At 38.2% G+C, this 20,817-nt stretch overlaps 2 protein-coding genes across 3 annotated transcripts in view; one reads left to right on the top strand and one right to left on the bottom strand.

The window, feature by feature from the left end:
* LOC108230331 (voltage-dependent calcium channel gamma-2 subunit) overlaps window positions 1–4,848 on the top strand; it is a 53,094-nt gene extending 48,246 nt beyond the window's left edge. Inside the window, exons 3-4 of the mRNA XM_017406422.3 lie at window positions 1,921–2,061; window positions 4,269–4,848. Coding sequence (XP_017261911.1) covers window positions 1,921–2,061; window positions 4,269–4,801 — 674 coding nt within the window. The 3' untranslated portion in view covers window positions 4,802–4,848. The remainder of the gene's footprint in view (window positions 1–1,920; window positions 2,062–4,268) is intronic.
* ift27 (intraflagellar transport 27 homolog (Chlamydomonas)) lies at window positions 98–20,250 on the bottom strand. 2 transcript variants are annotated; one of them, XM_017406396.3, is made up of 7 exons: window positions 20,078–20,250; window positions 19,641–19,720; window positions 16,146–16,205; window positions 15,520–15,579; window positions 15,175–15,292; window positions 13,768–13,877; window positions 4,985–13,652 (listed from the first exon to the last, which is right to left on the bottom strand). In XM_017406396.3, exons 1-7 carry the CDS (start codon window positions 20,109–20,111, stop codon window positions 13,548–13,550), a joined length of 567 nt encoding a protein of 188 aa, XP_017261885.1. In that variant the 5' UTR covers window positions 20,112–20,250; the 3' UTR covers window positions 4,985–13,547. The 2 variants fall into 2 exon arrangements, with proteins under 2 accessions (XP_017261899.1, XP_017261885.1); XM_017406410.3 differs by lacking the exons at window positions 4,985–13,652; window positions 13,768–13,877 and adding an exon at window positions 98–2,140.
* Between the last annotated feature and the right edge of the window lie 567 nt (window positions 20,251–20,817).

Here is a 20,817-nt window from a genome sequence, read left to right as displayed (position 1 = left end):
GGACTAACTTTTTGAGACTGTATAACAGTGTCAGTCCTTTCATTTTTAAGCATTGTTTGGTTTGTGCTCTCATTCATCCACCATGTTTTGGCTGAAATTATTGTTCAAAATATGTTAATTTTATTCAGCAAAATTACAAAGCTGGAGTGAGATATTTATGTTTCAGAATGCTGCACATCACAGATTTTTGCTGTTCCACAAGTAGAAGAGATATTCGTCTCTTTCGCCTGACAAACACTGAGATTGCATCAATGATTTCACAGATAATGGCACCATTTTACTCTGGCAACTTTGCGACGGAAAACATTCATCTTTATGCACACATGCTCCACAGTCACACAAACAGATGGTTGGAAAACAAGCGAAGAGTTTAATCACATATTCTAGACCACTTTCTTACAAGTGTCTTCACAAATAAAAAGCAGTAAGGCAAAGTTCAACAGGAACCGCAGATTAAAAAGGTTTTTACAGTGAACTGTTTACAGTTTAACACATATAATATTAATTTTTAAAATTAGAAAAAAGATATCTGCCATTTGCACATTTTTTTTAATTTTCTGTCATTGAGAATTAAGCTTTTCTCTTGTTTCAAAGTTACACATTGTTGTCGGGCAAAAACCTTGTATCTCCATTTTTTATAACGTTTTGCATAAATCCACTCTACTGGTCACCTTTTACACCCGTCTGTGGTTTTATGATGGTTAACTAATTGGTTTTTCAATTAGCTGATTGAACTAATTTTAATTTAACTGTTGAACAAACAGTTCATTCGACAAATAATTATCGGTTCATTATGAACCGATATATCTTTACCTAAGTGTCTAATTCATTTAGTGTGAATTCAGATGTATATGACTTTAAAAAAACAGTTAATTAATTCTGTTGAAATGATTAACCCTCTCAAGGCAGGCGTTGCAACAATATATCTGATTTTTCCTGTTACTAAAACTTAATTTGAGCCTGAGAGGGTTAAGACTCAACCCTTGTTAAAAAAAAACCTCATAATACATAATAATCAGCCTTAAGAGTTTATGACAACCAAGCCAGAATATATTATATCACAATGACTTCATTACTTCCTCTTAAAAAAGCAAAAGAATAAAAAATAAAATGTGCAATTCAACAAATTTCATTTTTAGTGTATTGTAGATAATACATATCAAAGAGTTTTATAATAAAATATCATTGAGTAGATAGATAAGGATTGTTTATACATTTTAAAATTAATAAAACCATATTTAAGATGCTTTTAAGAAGCATATGATTTGCATGTCCTCCTGCCAGGTCTGGTCTTTGTCCAGTCCAGGTTAGACACCTCCTGGTATTTGTATGCAGCAAACTGCGTTGGCTTGAAAAGAACCAGAAGTTTAAAAAGGAACGTTATTTGCCCTAAAAAAAAATCCAGTCTGCAGCCAATCTGCACATCAGCCGATCCAAGAGCGGACAGATAATTGATGGACAAACTGATACAAGGGAGAGACAAAGGACACAGACGGACAGAGATGGAAAGATACAGGGATGCAGAGGAGACTGATAGATTAAGACAAAACTTTGTCCATTGGAAGAAGGACTTTCATTATGAACAGCAGAAAAGGCAGGAGTCATAATTGCAAGGAAAAACAACGATAGAGAGAATGTATTATGCCTTTCCAGGGGTATTCATGTTCCCTAACACAATCTCACGCAGTTTTATTGGTTCCCATTAGGTGTTGTGTTTACTCTACCACCACCCCCACCTCTTCACTTACACACATGTACAAAGTCAAAACACATATTTCATAAATCTCATGAATCCAAAGCTTCTTTATCTGTTTCACTGTAATTTCATCTTTCAGTTGTCATTCTGTTCGCACAAAAACAATCCCATCTGTGACACGCTTGCAGCGGTGACAGCTATTTATGCCTCTCGCGTGTTTCCAGGTGCCGTACGAGCCTCCAGTATCTTCCCCATCCTGAGTGTGATCCTGCTCTTCATGGGGGGGCTTTGCATCGCCGCCAGCGAGTTCTACAAGTCACGCCACAACATCATCCTCAGCGCCGGCATTCTCTTCGTTTCTGCAGGTACGACGTGGGGGGGGGGTGAAGGAAGGAAGTGACTTAAAGAGAACGAGTGATCCAGAGATGTCAAAGTTAAAGTTGTCTGGTGGGGGAGAGGAGATCAAAGTTAAAACAAGTAAAGAGGAAGATAAAAAATCTATGGGAATTTGAAAGAGAAGATCAGTGTTGATAACTGGAAGGACTAATGAGAGCTGACAGCAAGGAAGAGCAAAAAATGATGGAGTGCATGTGCAGAACACCAAGTCTCTGTTCAGACGAGCTTAGTCTTTGAGATAATGTCAAAGTAATGGATGGAATCTGATAGAAAATTATAACTGAGGGCTACAAATAAATCTCTGAATGGTAATGCTTACACAACTAATATTACACACCCAGCAGATAAAATAACATGTCACTCAGGATGTTTTTGGCCACCTGAAAAAGGTAGTAAAGCATATGAATTAAACAGACCTAAAAATTAGGATTTACAAAAACACACAAAAAATTGGAGCACAAAGAGACTGAAATCAGAAGCAGCTTCTGAATGTCCTCATACTGGGTTTATAATAACATATGTTGTGACTCTGTAGTGTACTATTAAAAATATAAGCATGCTAACGAGGTAGAGCTGAACCATAATAAAGTGAGGGAAATCTTTGGCTGAATCCCATTTCTTATTGTTTGGCCCTACCCCATAGGCCTTAATTTGGAGTCACAGAAGGAAGGGTTTAAATATTCTGCTACAAAATGGGACTCTCCTTCAAGAAGATGATCTATCATCTGTTTTCATTATCTCATTACATAAACAGGCACAACTTCAATATGCCTGTTTACCTTGTGCAACTAGTTAGCTTTGGAGCCTGCATCAGACTGTGGTATGGAGCATTACGGGATGCTTGTTAAGGGAAATCAACGATGATACCAACTGTGTAATACATCAGAATACAAGTGAGAACTGTAATGGTTATTGTGACATTGAAACATTTGCAGCTAAAAAATACCACATTATTTTTTACTATTTTTAAGCTTGTCATCAGAAATGATACAAATGTAATACAGTGGCTGTTGTGACAGTAAGTTATTATTTGAAGAAGAAAATATTTATTTTTCTTTCAGCTGTTCCCTTTTTAGGGGTCGCCACAGCGGCTCATCCTCCTTCAGCTAACTCTGTCTTCTGCGTCCTCTGTCCTCATTTCATCTACCTCCATGTCCTGCATGTTTTAGCAAGTGCAGCTCAATCCTCTGAAAAAATCTCTGCTTGAAGGGCTAGATAGCCCTACTCCTTTACTCTCCCCCTACAGAAATTAGGACACCTCTACACCTGCAGGGTTAAGGGGTAGGGGGACGTGGTTGCTTTATCTAGCAAGTCCAAAATGTATTTAACGGAAAATAAAAATGCACTATGGATAACATGGTAGTGCTTGTCTTATCAACAGATGATGTGTTGCATGTGTGGCATACAGCACAACATCTGCCCGAGGATAAAGCTAGGGAGACAAAGATAGGGCGAGATGCCATTTTAGCAAGGCATTTTTATGCTTCTGAGTGTGCATGTGGGCTGTGGTTCTAGGCCATGGCCTACTGTGCTGCACTAGATAACTAGTCCTCCTCCAAATTGCAGTGAAAGACAGAGTTTGCTGTGTTTCTCGTTTTCTTTTTTGATGTGTCTGTCTCTCTCTCTGCCTGTTGCTAGGCTGAGAGGAGGCCACTGAGATTAAGCTCTAAAAATAAGGTGTCCCTGATACTCATTTGCTCTAATCCATTTCAATGAGGTCTTCATGGTGCAAAAACAAAAAGCGTCTGCTTGTCATTATCTTTATGAATTTTTGTTGTTGTTGTTAATATGTGGCTCCTAGTCCATATTAGCCTATAACCAGTAAACACACACACACACACACACACACATATCTATCTATCTATCTATCTATCTATCTATCTATCTATCTATCTATCTATCTATCTATCTATCTATCTATCTATCTATCTATCTATCTATTCTGCACTTATTTGCCCTCAGTTACAGTACTATACACAAAAATATAAAAAGGAAAATGAAAAATTCTTTGGAGAAGAATTAAGAAGTTAAAAGTCTTGGTAATCTCTTCATCAAGAGTTTAACTAGATTTACATACATTGCCATCATGTTGTTCACCACTTACATAAACCCGCTAGTTTTTCTCCATTTAGTTTTTTCTTTTTTTTTTAATTTTCTCTGCTCTTTTCTTTTTCAGGCCTGAGCAACATTATAGGAATCATTGTGTATATATCAGCCAATGCCGGTGACCCTTCTAAGAGTGACTCCAAGAAGAACAGCTACTCTTACGGGTGGTCCTTCTACTTTGGCGCCCTCTCCTTCATCATGGCTGAGATGGTGGGTGTGTTAGCTGTGCACATGTTCATCGACCGGCATAGGGAGCTGCGAGTGGGAGCGCGAGCTGCAGACTACCTCCAAGGTGCGGCCATCACACGCATACCGAGCTACCGTTATCGCTATCGACGCCGCTCGCGTTCGTCGTCCCGCTCCACGGATCCCTCGCAATCTCGCGAGGCATCTCCAGTGGGCCTGAAAGCCTTCGGGACGCTGCCTTCCACTGAGCTGTCTATGTACACACTGCCCAAGGGCCAAACGGGCACCCCGACAGCTACCTATAACTCTACAGAGAGGGACCACAACTTCCTACAAGTCCACAACTGCGTTTCGAAGGACCTCAAAGACTCAGGCGGCCACAGCAACACCGCCAACCGGCGCACTACACCAGTATGAAACAGAAATGGACCATAGACGCTGAATAAAATTAGGGGGATGTTGGTGAAAAGCACTTAAAAACAGATCGTTGCGTAGAGAGGCAGAAAAGAGAAGTCATGGATGGATGGATGGATGGAGGAGTGATTGTAAAGTTACAGGAGATATTCTGAGCATAATCGGATCATCATTGAGTTTCTGTCTAAAAAAGGAAAAAAAAAAAAGGAAATAGAGTAAAATGCGTAAAAAAAGAAAACATGCATGATTTTCCCATGAGCCATTGTTTAACAAGTTTTAACATGTTTAAGGGGGGTTATGAATCAGGAGGGGGATGTTGGGTGGGTGGTGGCTGTCTCAGGGCTGTGGATCTATGGAGTGGTGGGCTGGGCCAGACTGCCTTTTCCAAGGAGAACTTTCTTTTTTATTTTAGTTTTTCTCAGTCTGAACAAAGAGCGGTATAGTTTGCTCGTTGGCCCAGCTAAACCTGCCCTTGCACTGTCATACCACATGCCCTCCAACACACACACACACACACACACTGTAAACTCCCTTACTCCCCACTCCTTTGTTTAGTTGCTGTATCTTTTTGATTTCATTCTTTAATTGCATTAATACTGTGAATTATTGCGGTGTGGGATTCAAGCAGGAAGCAATCCAGCCCGCAAAAAAAGGTAAATACATTTTAAAAAGAAAGAATAAAAAAACTGAAGGTATTATATGTATTGATTATATATAAATATATATGTTAATATATCATGACTAGACTTCCCTGGTGCAAAAACTATCAACAACAAAAAAACGTTAAGTAACTTGTGAGTTACTTACTGTAGTAAAATTAAATCTAGTCATTGTGGGAAACTAAACCAAGATGGAGGATTCAGCATGACTGGCTCGTCTGTTGACAAAGGTTTCAGCTTACCTGATAAACTGGTATTGATTAGTAAAAGACATATTATCAAATTTTTTTAACAACAATAACAAAGAAGAAACCTTCTTGCAGTTTGACAACAACTCTGGCAGCCATATTTGTTCAGAGTTGCCAGGGTTAACGTTTTCTTTTGTTTGTTCGTTTTGGTTTGGTTTTTTTTTTTGGTTTTGTTTTGCCCCATGAAGGGGGGCAGAGTGACACGAGAACTCTTGGTAAGGAATAATCTCTCTGCAAACTTGAAAATGACTGTGGACAATGAAACGCCGCTACCGCCAAAGACACAAAGTAGTGCGTGAGAGAACACAGCTACCAGCAAACTGAAGTGAAGTGACTCCAAAAAAAAAACAAAAAAATTACCAATTTACATGCATGCCGATCAAAATCATCGAACCTGCTTTTAAGAAACCAATGTTTTGAACAATTAAACAATGATACCATGTAAGGGCAGTGGGAGCATAGAAATTAATGTTGCAGTACTGTGTCTCTTCAATCTTTCTTCCTGTTTTGGGGGGTGTTGGGGATTTGGAGTGGGGCTTAACTATGCTTGAAACAAAAACAAACTTTGGGAAATGTATCAAGGCTTTTTTTTAAGCGAAGAATATTTTGCCTTTTTGTTTGGTTTTCTTTTCACTGTTCAGTTAAACGCAAACACAGCCTTAGTCTTTCTCATTTTTTTTTTCCTTGCTCTTTGGTTTCACGTTGTGTTGTTGTAAATGAGAGTATATGAAAATAATAAAAAAAAAGAGTCTAATATCTTTCAGGGTGCCAAAACTGAATGATTCTGAACTTGGATGCATCAAGTCCTGATGACAAATAAAGAAAATTCACCCCTCCCCCTGTAGGGAACTGAAGAAGTGTGTGTTGTTTGTATGCAGCTGGAATACAAAAAACGAGCCTGAATGGGAAAATTGCATATAAACAAATTTCTTTATATTTTTGTTTACACCCACAATTGGATTTTATTTTGATATTGCCAAGTAATATATGGGATTCAATCTTTTTTTTTTCCTATTTATAACAGCTACAGGTAAATTATATCATGATTAACATATGAGAGTTATGAGCAAATCTAACTTAATTACAGCTTGTTATATTTTTCTTTTGTAATCCACATGGGTTTGAATAAATGGTGAATAAATTTCTGCAGAGATGCAAATCAGACAATTCTAACCAAGGTTTAAGATTCATGTCAGAGCTGGTTATAGGTTGAAAATATTCTAGTTTTAGGGTCTTTCTTATTTACGCAAAGCAACAACAAAATTCATGGGGTCAGAAGGCATGTCGTTCCATCTTGACTTCTTCTTGTAGAAGTCAAGACAGAAACCTTTTAGAATAAATCAAAGCCTGAATCAATACATATATTACTACATTTCTACATAGTTCCAGTGTTTTTGTGGGTTTATTAGTCATCTGGATCCTCATCTAGCATTTTTATCATCTGGTGACACTAATTTTCCATATAAAAGGTAAGTGTGATAGGGTAATAAGGTAATAAAAAAAAATTACCAAAATCTTTAAACTGCTGTCACAGACAAACTGATGAACAAACTTACATAAATCTGCTTTATTTTCCTGTTAGCTGTGTAACTAAATTATCTGCAAAAGCTAAATCAGAACTTAAAGTGCTAAAGATGTTATGTTGGACCAACAGAATTTCAAAATCAAAATACTCCTTTACTATAATTTGACAGCAGCTTAATGTGCTCTGATCATGTCTGACCTGTATGTCCTGACATTTACTAAAAATATTGCTTTTTATTTTCCCGTAACACTACTGAAAAGCGTTCTGTCCTCGAAATATAATGTCGTTACCAAAACAAGTGTGCCTCTGTGCAGCAGCTGGGTCAGTGTTCAGTTGAACACACACACTCACCCATTTGTTTGGACAGTAATGACAAACTTTTTATTTTGATTGGGTTCATAATCATAAAATCAGCGCAAAGGACAGACAAGACGTCTCTGTAGTGCAAACATTTAAACAACAGGGTTTATTCACTGTCATCTGGCTTTTGGTTTTGCTTCTATTTTGCTGCCTTGACTTATGTCCAACCATCTGTTAAATACAATTCTAATCTTTTAACATCAGTGTCCTACACAAGTCTGTATGAGCTGTCCCTGTGTCTTTCTGTCCCTCCCTCTCTCTCTGTCCTCCCCTGGTGTGATGATCAGAGTGGCTGGCATGTCTCTCTGCAGCACTGCTGTGATTACTGAGGAGAGGCGAAGGGGGGGGAGCAAAGGGGACAGGAGTGGTTGATCAGCCACACTGAAACAGTGCTGCACTGCCTCCATCTGGCCTGGAGGTACTCAGATCTTCTCAGATCAGTGGTCAAACTTGGTGACCTTGGCAAAGAGTTGAAAGCAAAATTCTTCCTCTCAGTAGTAAGGATGCAGAGGCAGGAGGATTACAGAGCGATTTTAGAGTGTAACAACATTAAATTCTAACAAATAATGAGGTTGATGTCTACATTACTATAAAAACAAGACTCTAGAATCTGTCCTTTAGAGTCTGCTCGTATCTGCGACAACCTGGTATCACTATTTGGAAGGTTTTGAGTACTAACTTGATGTTTGATAGGAGTCAGGTTTACTGTTGTTTCTGCTCTCCAGTTCAACTTGTGATTATAGGAGGCTCAACTTTTCATCTTTACATTTGTTTTTGTTCTCCTAAAGGGGGTATATACAAATTTCCAGTTTGTAATTCTGACGTATAATGCTTTACATACGAGAGAAATAAAGTTTTCAAAAATGTACTTTTCAAACCCAGGACATGTTTTTTGCTCCATTTGGCCTGGAAGTCAAAATTTGGAGCTTGGATTGACGTCACATCTGCGCTGGCCACATTGCAGCAGGAAGTCAGGAAACTAATAGGATTTACTCACCGACCAGGCTTGCTAGTGTTAGCATAATAAGAAAATAAAACACATTGCAGTGCATGCTTTACGTGTAGGAAAATATAGTGACATGTTTGGCAAAAGAGGCTGGGCATCACTTTGTGTGCGTAACTCCCTTGATGCAACACGAACTGACAGAATTGCTTAAAATCGCTTTATTGCTGTGGCTTTCACTTTTTTATACTTGTGAGGTTTCTTTGATTGTACCAACCTTTACCATGAGCACATCAAACCTATACACAAACTACTGGGCTCTATCAGGATACATTCACTATGACCATAAGCTACAAGCTGAAGGACAGACAAGCAAAGCAGTTTTATATAAAAAGGTTTTCAGCAGTTATTTTTAATAACATTAATAGCATGCATGCGCCAACAAAAAATAACACCCTAATGACTTTCCGGTAGGTGCTTTCAGATTATTTTTTACAAAAAATGTGTAAGATTTATAGTAGAAAGAACATGATACCTTTAAAAGGAATGTTCCAGATTTGGGAAAAATTAAGTCCTGGTATTGTTATTTTTTTTTCTACATAAATTCCCAACAGTTCCCAAACGACTGATACAATAAACTATTTTTGCTGTTATGCTGACAAGATTAGAGGCATTACAGCTAATTATTGCACACTGCTGTTCAGACAGGCGGGCATCAGACTTGGGGGAACAGCTGTTGTGTTTTTTCCACACCTGCAATTAGCATGCTTTTTTAGGTCATAGACTGTTTGGGGCTATAGAACAAGCCATGCTGGTTGTATTCACATCAACAAAAGAGATACAAAACAAGGAAGAGGTCAAAATTAAGGTCAATTATATCAAAAATTCCATTATTAAAAGTAAAACTGTTCTTACTCTCTTGACAGTAGTGTGTCATGTGTGTCATGATCAAAAATCACCAAACAGAGAAAGTTAAACAGAAAAAAAAAAAGAATGCGGTGGAAACAGAAAAAATAAACATGTTTACGTGTATGATTTGAGTTGGAAACAACTCTGGCCTCGGTGGGGATCAATCAGAGTCATTGACATGATTAACCAAAAGTCTCCATCCATGTTTGAACAGTTGTCAGAGTTCCTACATTATCATAGGTACAGTCCAGTTAAAGCGTTTATGTAATCTTTGCTGATATCATCTGATGTGGAGGTTCAGGGGATCCATCCAATTTCATTGCACTGTATTGTGCAATAAAATGACAATAAAGACCTACAGTATCTATTTTAAAGTCAGCTATTTGCATTTATTTCTGTGTAAAAATCCTATAAGACAAACTTTATTAAAATAGGTTTTGAAATCATAAAGCAATAAATTTCCACAGCAGTGACATATAAATGATAAACATAAACCTCCTGTAAACACAAATCTAGTTTTCAAATTAAATAATAATTCCAAAAGGTGGAGGAGGAAGAAAAAGTTGTGATTTACTTCATTGTGAAATTATTTCCATCTCGTTTTAAAGTTGATCCCACTTTCTGTGACCATATTTTGTATTATTTATGAGTTTTTCTGTCATTTGATTTAGTTTCTTTCATAATAAATCTTTACTTGTTTTACTCTGGGATAGGATTACACATTGTGCTTTTGGTTCATTTCCTTCCTGTGTCTCTGTCACACCAGGTTTCTGTTTGTAATCAGCTCACCTGCAATGTATTTGCCAGTACCTTCATCAGTATACATACTGTAATTCCAAGGTTTCAGCTGCTCTCTGACAGGTCCCTGTGTATTCATCGCTTCACTTCTGGTCCCTGTGATCCATCTTGTTTTGATTTAGCGTCTTTTTATCTGAGTTTTAATTTGTTCGCCACTTTGTTCATCCTGCCTTTGCAGCCGCTTTTGTTTGATTTAGTATTAAAGAGCCGGTTTCACCGACAGCTGCCAGCCTCTGCTCTTTGGTCCTCTGTTCTCCACTTGTCCTGGTTATGTGACACACTGCTAAAGCAAAAACCTCTTTATTAACGCAACATGCAGGAACATCTCATTAATTCATTACTGTGCCAAAACCATCTAAAAGTAGACCTGTGAAGGACAGCAGTGGAAAACATTCTGCCCTCTTCTTGTTAAAAGCTGTTTTTTATTGTAGTTCCCCTGTCAGCTGACGGAACATGTTTTGCATATTAATTTTTGTGAAGAAAATATTATTTTTAGTACAAACTAATGACCGAACGGAGTGACAAGCCCTCCTAAATCTGAAATATTCCTGTGCCTTCTGACCAAAGGTTTCAATATCTGTTATAATGAAAGTTTTTCTCCCAAAGCAATAAGCAAAAGCCCACGCTCTACCTTGTGAAATTATTAAGTTATATTCCCAAGATACAAAGCTCCATTTAAATTAAACACAGCACTGTAGGAATAAAGTTGAAGTACTAGGAACTAAATTACCTGATAGTCTGAAGTTTGTGTGAAATTTTAATAGATTTCTGTTTCTACGAGCCAGCATGTCCTTCCATTTATGATCAAATTTCGAGGACTTTTGACTGATCATTTTATGAGCTTTAAGGAGCAGTTTATGTTGTGATGTTTGTGCAGACTTATGCTACAAACTCAGCAATAGAAACAAGCATGGTTGGTAAAGTATACATCTTTATGTGCATATTGTTAGGTTTACATGTATGTATAATAAACATATAGCTAGAAACTAGACAAATATAACAGTGTTGTGTGTTTATGCTCATGACATATTTATATGCCTGGAAGGACAGAAAAAAAACTGCCAAATACATCAGATAGCAATTGCATATTGTCAAATGCACAGAAAAAAACTTTAGATAATAAGGAGTGAAAGAATGAACAAGGATGGAGAGCTTAATTGCTATTATTATGTATAAAAAAGAAAGAAAAAAAGCACAAAATATCATGCTGCAATAACAATTACAAGTCGATAAATGCTGGTTTTGTAATAGCCTCGTTATGAATCAGGTTTAATTTCACAGAGGAATTTACCAGAGTAATTGCTTTCTTATAATGCTGGATCTTCATATAGAGTACTGATAAAAAGGAAATAACTTCAAAGTTTTTCATATTAGAACACAATAAAAAAAAAAGTAGTATCACGTCCTTTACAGGAAGCCAAAATGCAAACATATCCTTAAATGAACAAAAGCACTTTATTGTCTCATTACAAGCCATTATTCAGTGAACAAAAATACACTGATCTCAGAGGAGCTACTGCTGCTGCATTCTGGGAAGTGGATTCAGGTCATGTCCAAACAGTTTGGAGTCCATAGCTCTGCAGTAAAACGATCATTCACAATTAGAAAACGTTTAATAGACGTATCTGCAAGTCCAACACAAGGTCGGACCTTTCAATGAGCAGAGAAACTGCTAAAAGCCTACATGACAGACCGTACAAGCCCCAGCTCACAGGTACTACGACCATTAAAAGGAGACCAAATAAGTATTAAAGAACATGGCTGCATGGCTGCATGGCTGCATGGCTGCATGGCTGCGAGGCTTAGGTCTGTAAAGGAGCAGCTCCTCAAACAGCAGGAGTTCTGGAACAACAGGCTTTAGACAGAAAAGACTAAAGTGAAGTTGTTCATCATAATAAACTGTGCCAAGTTTAGTTAGAATCTAATACAGCTGATCAACAGCAACACTGAAACTAAGTGTCAGGCACGGGAGTGGAGGGTTGATGGTTCGGGCTTCTTTTACAACGACAGGTTCTGGGCATCTTACAGTTACAGTCAGACCATGAACGCTTCTGTATAAAAAAGAAAAGATTTCCCAGTCAAACGTAAGATTCACAAAAGAATAATGACCTCAAGCCCCGGAGGAAATCTGGTCTGCTAAATGAAATTAAAAATCAATACATTAAAACCCTCAAATCCAGACTTCAACTTCATTAAAATGCTTCGGTGGGACATTAAAGGAGTTGTAATGAGGCAACTAATAAACCTGCATTCATCAACTTGTAATTGTTATTGCTACACGTTTGTTTTTTTTTTGTTTTTTTACATTTTGAGTTGAGGGATAAAGTTTATTTCAATTATGACTGTCTTGTATTTTATCCATATATGTCATAATAAAAAAAAACTGATGTAATTTTCAAACTACGCTGTATTCTTTTAAATAAATAAAATAAAAAAAGGAAACAAAGATCATATTCAGGGGCAGCCTTTGGAGTTTGCCTTCTCCAGACAGAGGCTGTGTCATCATTATTACACAAACAGCCAGTACACTGCATGCGGTGCACAATGTGCGAAAAACCATTGTGTCGGACTTGAACTAGCATGCCCTCATTTGAGTGGTGGCAGCTGGTCTGAGAGGCAGGGAGACAACAAGGACTCCGCTGTGACCTGGTTTGAATTGGAGAGCGCTAATTAGAATGGTGATTACTGGTTGTTAGAGCTGCACCGAGCGCGGAGCAAGGTAGACGCGCAGCAACGGCGAAGAACATTCACGACACAAAGGAAAGGTGACAGCAATTAAGGGTTTCTTTAAAAAGACACCAAAGGGAGCCCATCAAGGAAGAAGACATGAGAAAGATGAGTTTCTTTTTTTCTTTATCTAATGGAACTAAAATAATTACAAAAGGAAGGTAGAAAACAACACAGAGGTCCCATCCTTTTTTTTCTAGGTTAAAATCAAAACCAGCCATGGATAAGTGACAAGAGGAGAGCCGAGGGAAGGAGGCTGCTTCCTCCAAAATGAGTTGGAGTCTCATTGTGTTTTGGGTAATTATTATCAGTGTGAAAGCAAATCCTATTATCTGTGCAAAGAGATGAAAACAAAGAGGAAACAAACACAGTTAGCAGCTGATTATCACAAAAAAATGTCTTTATTAGTGATCTCACTGCAATATTTTTAACAAGGTGCTTTGCTTATACAGTATAAACAAAAAACTCAATGTGTTTTCACATACAGCATCAAAATTACCTTCAGTTTCAGTAGCCCACAGCCAATGAAATCCCTTGACTAAAAGCCTAATGTTCATGACTGTGTGAAGCGAAAAGGGGTCTAGCCTGGACTAAGGTTCTGGATGTTCTCACGGTGCTCTTGGTAGAGAGAGTGGAAGGCCAGAGCTAAACTGAGGAGCGGTGCGTCACAGTTTTCCATCTCTTTCTGAAAGAAACCAACACGATCACAGTTAAATGCCACTGCTGCATTATGGTGGGAGTTCTTAAAATTCACAACATTGACAGCACAAAGTACTTTGTATATTTTCAGCTACACTCACAGCTGATGTCTCATGATACTCCAGGCCCTGGCTCTGAGCCCATTCTCGGGCTACGGATGCTTGTACTTCTCTTCTAGCAGACAGATCTGACTTGTTGCCGACAAGGACACCTACAAAGCAAACACACGCACACGGCAACCTGAACACGAACGCCAGCGTACAGAAACGTTTGAACGACTCCACGGCGGAGAGGTGGCGTCAGTGCCGGACAGGAGGCGGAGCACGGTGAGCCGGTGCAGGGCTGTGTAGGATGGTGTGGGATTGAGCACCTCGTCTTGAAAACGAACAAGACAAAAGTACATGATTGTGGATTTAAGGACCAGAAATAAAGCTGAAGACTATTTGCAGCCAAGGGAGAAAAGCTGGAGGTGGCGAGAGACTGCAGAAATGTGAACATGATGTTCAGTATCTTCTGCAGATTCGTACTGGAAAGTGCAAGTTATTTTGCAGCGTGATTTGGATCAGCATCAGAGCTGGACGTGAGGGGAAAAATGTTGTACTAGTTGCTCAACATAACAGAAAACAGTACACACCTTTACTGAAACATACTGATCAAAAAAACACAAATCAGTCAGCCAGAGGCTTCTTAGCTCCTCTGTCTAAGAAAAAAAGAAAGAAAAATAAAGTCCATTGTCAATCAATAAACTGTGTGGAGGTGCATAATGTTGTCAGTGATGCTGAGAAGCTTGTACAACGTTTCTCTTTAGGGAACCCATTAAAAGGCTGTGTCATTTGACCCAATACTAAGTCCAAATTCATTTTTAAGACTGATATTTGATTAGTTTAAACAAGCAAGATCCATGTTGTTTAATAAATAACATCAAAAGGTTTCAGTCTAACTGTCAGAAAGTGAAAGTTCATAAAATTTCTTTACATAAAGGTATGTTTCTGAGAAAGAGCAGTAAGAGTTATGTTATTTTCAGTTGTAAAAATATCGTTACACACTAAACTACAGTCCGAGCTGGGCCATTTCTGTGTGCAGTTTGCATGTTCTTCCTGCACATTAATGGTTTTCTCCAGGCACTCCGGAATCTTCCCATAAACCAAAAACATGCATGTTAGGTTAATTAACTCTAGATTGTCCCCGAGTGTGAGTGCGAGCATGAAAGGTTGTTTGTCTCGTTTGTCTCTATGTGTCCCCATGATGGCCTTGCGACCTGTCCTGGGTGTCGCCGGCCACATGCACAGTGACCACTGGAAATAGGCACCAGCGACCCTGTATGAAAAAGACGGGAAACGAAAATGGACGGATGATCTAAACTACTGACTCTCTGCTTTTATCAGAGCTTTCAGGATGACCCTATGAATGCGTTTCGACATGTAAACTTGTGAGCAAGCTATCATGAAAGATTTGGATCTTTTTTAGATCATTTTTTGTATGTCGGTATATCATTTTTATAATTTTACCTGGGACATGGAGACCTTGGCAGTGAGCACGAACTCTCTCCATCCAACCACCGCAGTTGACAAAGGATTGCTCATTGGTCAAATCAAACACCAGGCACAGCAAGGAAGGTTCACCCCACTGCAGACGAGACGGTGATGGGTTTCAGAAAAGGGCAGAGAATGGAAAAGATGCCTTACTGGTGTCAGATTAGCTTCATTTTATCTACAGTTTTGATAAAACAAATAATATTAAAGCTCTCCTGTATTTTTCCATCCCGAGGAGCTGTGCAGTTTTGGATGAGAAGTTTTCTTTATTAGTTTCATGCAAATTTAAAATAAATAAATAAATAAAAAGAGCAATTTAACCATTTTCTCACAGCCATCCACTAAAGTATCCTTCCCTGGAGTGTCTAAGATGTAGAGTTCCTGAAGAAAGGAGACAAAAAAGGAAGGCAATGATGTTAACCATGGAGAGTCAGTCAAACTGCCTGATTTAAATTCCCTTTTCTCTACAGCAAGGACATTAATCTTCTCCAACAATTCTGCTATATTGCTTAATGACTACAGATAAGAAACTAACAACGGTACATGTCTGTGAAAACTTCTTTCACAGTGAGTGATAATTTGGAATTCTCAGCGTTCAGCTCCTGTGATATAGAGACTTAAAATAGAGGTTTAGGTACCAAGTAGACTTTCAGCAGACAGACCTCCAGCTTTCAGATTGGAACACAGTGTGTTACTGACATTATATCACCCGTTGGCATGTGTGAACACTGTTCAATACGGCACGCAAAGCAGCAATCACAGACATTGTTTTGAGCTGAATTTTCAAACTGCCTTTGACAACAGGTTTGAAACATGATTGGATGCTTTACTATTACCAAAAAGGGTCTAAATTTTGGCTAGTTTAACTACGTTCCTAAAAAAATACATTTGAGTTTTGAGTGAAAAGTGGCAAACTCCAAAGAAATGACAAACTTTTAATAGCTTACCACTGTGTCATTGGTCTCCGGGATGCTAACAGACTTCACCAGCAGCTCCACTCCTGTTGTCTGATGAGCAAATATAAAATTAAAAAAAATGTAAATTAGAAAGCAATTTTGTAATTAAATGCTAAACAATACGAAGCGTATTGTCTCTCTGTCACATTGTGAGTCAGTCTGTCTAAACACATTTAATTGATTCAACTTTCTTTTGTATGGATACAAAAAGGAGAGGAGAGAGGGGAACAGCGGAGAGCCGGTGAGTTGTCTTTGCAGACAGTATCACAGCAAACTGCCTGTCGTGATTTACGGTTAATGCAAAAACAAAGACATGACTAATTTGCCGCTCTCCTTGCCTTGAATGCAGATTCCCGGTTGTGATGCTCAGATTCCTTTTAGGCCTTTTATGCTGCCTCTCCATTACTTTAAATCTTATTGTCTCAATAAGGATAAATGCACAGGGAGAGGACAAGCAGCTCTGTGTTTAATAGCACTGCAGCGGGAAGCATTAAGACAAGGTGAAACTCCTCATTTAATGAAAAACCTAAAGGTGAAGGTTTACATAAATCTAAATATGACAGTTGCTGCAAGCTGATACAGCAATCTGGTTGTTGTTAGAGAGTCACTTCTGTAATCTTTCCTATCAAAGAGTGTAGATACAAAGTAGTATTGCTGTGTTAGATTTGACTGTAAGGACTGTTTTAGGGGTCTTTTATGTGCTGCATTTGATCTCTTAAGAAACACATATTTAAATGTCAAATTATGGAGAAAAATGGATGCTTAAATTGTTATTGAACTGTATGAACTAGTCAGAAAAGAAGTAAAATAGCCAGTAAATGCGGCTGCTTCCTCGTTTTTTACGTGTTTACTGTAAAAACACAGAGCAAGGGCAACTGTCACTGTTCTGCGTAGTGGTTTTATCCCGCTGAAGCAGGTAGCACCCACCCTTCTCTATGAGCTCAGAGTGAAGTTTTGTCACCAAAGCAGTAATACATCTGTCATTTCACCAGAGACGAAATTAATATACAAAACATGGTGCGTGAATTGGAAGAGGTGCAAAAACAAAAGTATGTCTGTGAATGTTTTATAAGACCAAAAATATATATATATATCAGTAAATAATCAGACTTTTGGTGGAATTTCATTTACTTTTATCTTTCTCCTGGAGATACTGCAAGATATTGCAAGGATTCCGATTTTGTTGCAAAAAATAAAGTTACAAGAAATTAAAAAAATAAATACAAAAGTTAAGCAACACTAAGAAACATGCAATAAAAGGGGAATAAGGATTAAAGACGGTATGAAAAGAAATAAAATACAGGCACTTAGACTTTTAGCCACTTATGGATTTATCTTTGCTCTTGTCACAATTGCAACGCAGCATCCAGGAGAACTAAAGAGGCCCTGAGCAGAGATAGCTGCAGGCTACATTTCTCTCTATGAATTCATTGATTTGAGATAAGTAGTGACCTTGGGGAAGTAAGTTAGGGTTTTTCACATCAGCATCTAACTCTAAATTGATCTGATCTCGGGACCTCGTAGTTAACTAAGCATGTCGAATGCAAGAGACTGAAATTCTACAAACACACACACACAAGCTTTTCACACTCAGTGCCTCCGTGAAACACAGATACACAAACTTCAGATCAACATTTAGCTCATTTATACACAGTCACAGTTCATAACAAGCATTCGGCGATACGCTCACACACACACACACACATACATGCAGAACATGCTGCAGTCCCACTAGAGGGTGGTCTAATGAGCCAGTGTGATGCATAGGAAGCGTCTCCCTGGAATGTCAATGAGGGCCTATTAGCAACAAATAAGCTCTGAATATTGCTACCAGCCCGTCTGACATTTTCAAAGGAGGACGTGAGCAGCTGTTTTAAGTAGCTTACTGTAGAACTGTGATGATAAAAGTACCTCCTTGTACTGCGCTCCTGGTTCAGTGATGTACAGCAGTATGCTGCTTAATTTATGTCGGCTCGGATCACTTTGCCGATACACGATGCTTGATACTTACTGGCCACTGTCGTTTACACGTATTTATTGACGACTGTTCTGATAATTTCATGTTTAATACAATTGTTTTAGGGAAATATTAACTTCCATGTAATTTATTAGATGCCTTTATAAGTTTTTGGTTTCTAGACTAATTTAAACTAAGGAACCTCTACAATATCCACTTACAGAGGTTTATTTACTTTAAGTTCAGATCACACAAATGTAAGTATAAACATCTAACATCATCTAAACACCTTTTAAACATCTATTTTTGGCTAATCAGACGGTCTCATTAGTATTGTGTAATTCTTAATCATAAATGCAAATTGCAGCTGTTTGGTTAGATGGTTAAGACAATGTTAGACTGTTATAAGACAAGTTATATTTTGAGATTGTATGCATTAAAGAGGATTCCTAAAAGTATTTCTTCATGTGCTTCAGCCCTATACAGTAGTGGATTTCCTTACAATTACATATAATATATTGCTTTTTATTTTCCTCTTTTTGAAATGCATGAATACTTTTGCACAATTAGGAAGCATCACAAACAAGTAGGTATAGTACTGAGAAAGTCTGTACTGTGTGTTTCCTTGTTAAGTACCTGTTCTAGTAGCTTTCCACAATCCTGTTGTATTAATTATCGACAATCCTGTCACCTCAGAACCCCAATACTGCTGAAGCAGCGCGACCAGAACAAACACACACACACATACACACACACACTTGGCTTTGGTCCAGTATTTTTCACCAACCTGTTCGGGACTTTATCGACTTGTGAAGCTCAGGGTGAAACTGAGCAAACAGTTTGTAAGTTTTAAAGAAACGAAGGTGTGCATGATTACACTCATGTGTAATCAAAATTTAAGTCACCTGTATATGCAGTGTACGTAGTTAGGCTGAAGCATGTGGAACATTGGCCGAGGAAAGCGGTGAGCAGCAGTGACAGTTACAGAGTCGGGTTAATGACGCGGTTCATCCCCTCATAAACATAAGCATAAATAATGCAGATTGGCCACCTCTGCATCAGCATTAACTGGCACATTAGGCTGTTTTGCACTTCAGTAAATCTTAGAACATAAGATCTAGGTAGGTCACTGAAAGAAAAAAAAACTTTAAAAGGTCTATCAGGTGCCAATGCTTCTTTAATAGTTGAAATTTATACATAATTGTATCATAAACCAGGACTTTGCTTTGGACAATGAAATAAATATTGAAGCTTTTCATAACACTCGTATCAGACTTTTTTTTTTCTTTTTTTTAAAGCCACTGTTAAAAACTAATTTACTCTCCATGCATAAGAATATACAGTTAGATCACCAATAAATTACTCTTATGCTTTAATAGTTTAATGTAATATAAATATAACACATTACGGTGTTTGGTCTGCATACTACCGCATTTACACCAACATATTTGCATCTGCAAAGCCTTCAGCTCTGGATTAGACAACATTACACTGTCAGTCTCTGACTGACAGATGTGTAAAGCTCTCACCATGCTATAGTTCTTCTGGAAGAGGCTACCATCGCTGTAGAATATATGAGAAAGAGAGCTTTTGCCCACCGCAGCATCTCCTGAACACACAGAGGTAAAAATAAAAACTCAAATTAAAAAGAGTTGAGGGTTTCATTGTAGCTTTTTGGTTATTTTTATTAAGTAAGAGCTCATGTGCAAAATGTTATCTGCCAATTAGATAACTTTAGTGGATTACAAATATTACATGTATCTAGTAAACTGCACCGACACAACTAAATTTGTTGTTTAATTTACATTTGATTCATCCCATGAAACTGATTGATTTGATGAAATTGATTCATTTTCATCCCATTATGCACATATAAACATGAAGTGCTTTTAGCCGATTAGCTTTAGCTCCTCGACCCTTAACATAACAAAACGTGGCAGAAAGAGCTAAACCTACAAAACCTTACCGGCAAGCAGACATCTTGCCCTCAGCTTCACCATTAGGACGCAGACCTTCGGGACACCGTGAGCAAAATGTCAGGTTTAGTTCATTAGACTTGAGTAATTCTGTTTTTAGCCTCCGCTTTGTGCTACTAGCCACTCTTCCACCTCAACACAGCAACATGAACACAACTCGTTTCCTAGCAACCTTCCGCCGTAATGTCTCATTGGTCCACCACGCGATTACGTAACTGGCTAGCCTATCCTCTCATTGGCTGTTTCTGTTAACGTGGGTTTTTTTCCCCCATGGGAGGGTCTGTCAGGCAGAGCTTGCCTAAGCAATAACGAAAATAAATAAGTCCTCAAAAGAACACACGTGTTGTCGCGTTTGTCTCGGTTTGCACTTTCTTTTTTTACAAGAGCACTAACCAGATGCAAAAGCAAGGGTTGAGCTTTTTAAAAGTGAGCTTGTGCGAGAAGGTAAAGGAAAAGAACTCATTTGACCGCTAGAGGGCGTAAAATATTATATTAATCTATTTGGCTTGTAAGCGTTTTGTAAACGCTGTAGTTCTAATTTGCTTCCTTGTTTATTTATTTATATATTTCCTTTTCGTGATGCAAGACTCTGTTTGTTTGAACGTCAAACAAACAGGACGAGCTTTGATTCAGTCAACTTAGAAGCGCGTGACTCCTTCCTATGCAATCCCGTGAACACAGACGCGTGCCCCGTCCCGTACCTCATAAACATTAGCGTGCTCGCTGCATG

The sequence above is a fragment of the Kryptolebias marmoratus genome, linkage group LG3, assembly GCF_001649575.2.
Source record: "Kryptolebias marmoratus isolate JLee-2015 linkage group LG3, ASM164957v2, whole genome shotgun sequence".
NCBI classification, from domain to species: domain Eukaryota; kingdom Metazoa; phylum Chordata; class Actinopteri; order Cyprinodontiformes; family Rivulidae; genus Kryptolebias; species Kryptolebias marmoratus.
The sequence above is the reverse complement of the archived record's forward strand: the minus strand, read 5'-3'. Positions and strand labels throughout refer to the sequence as shown.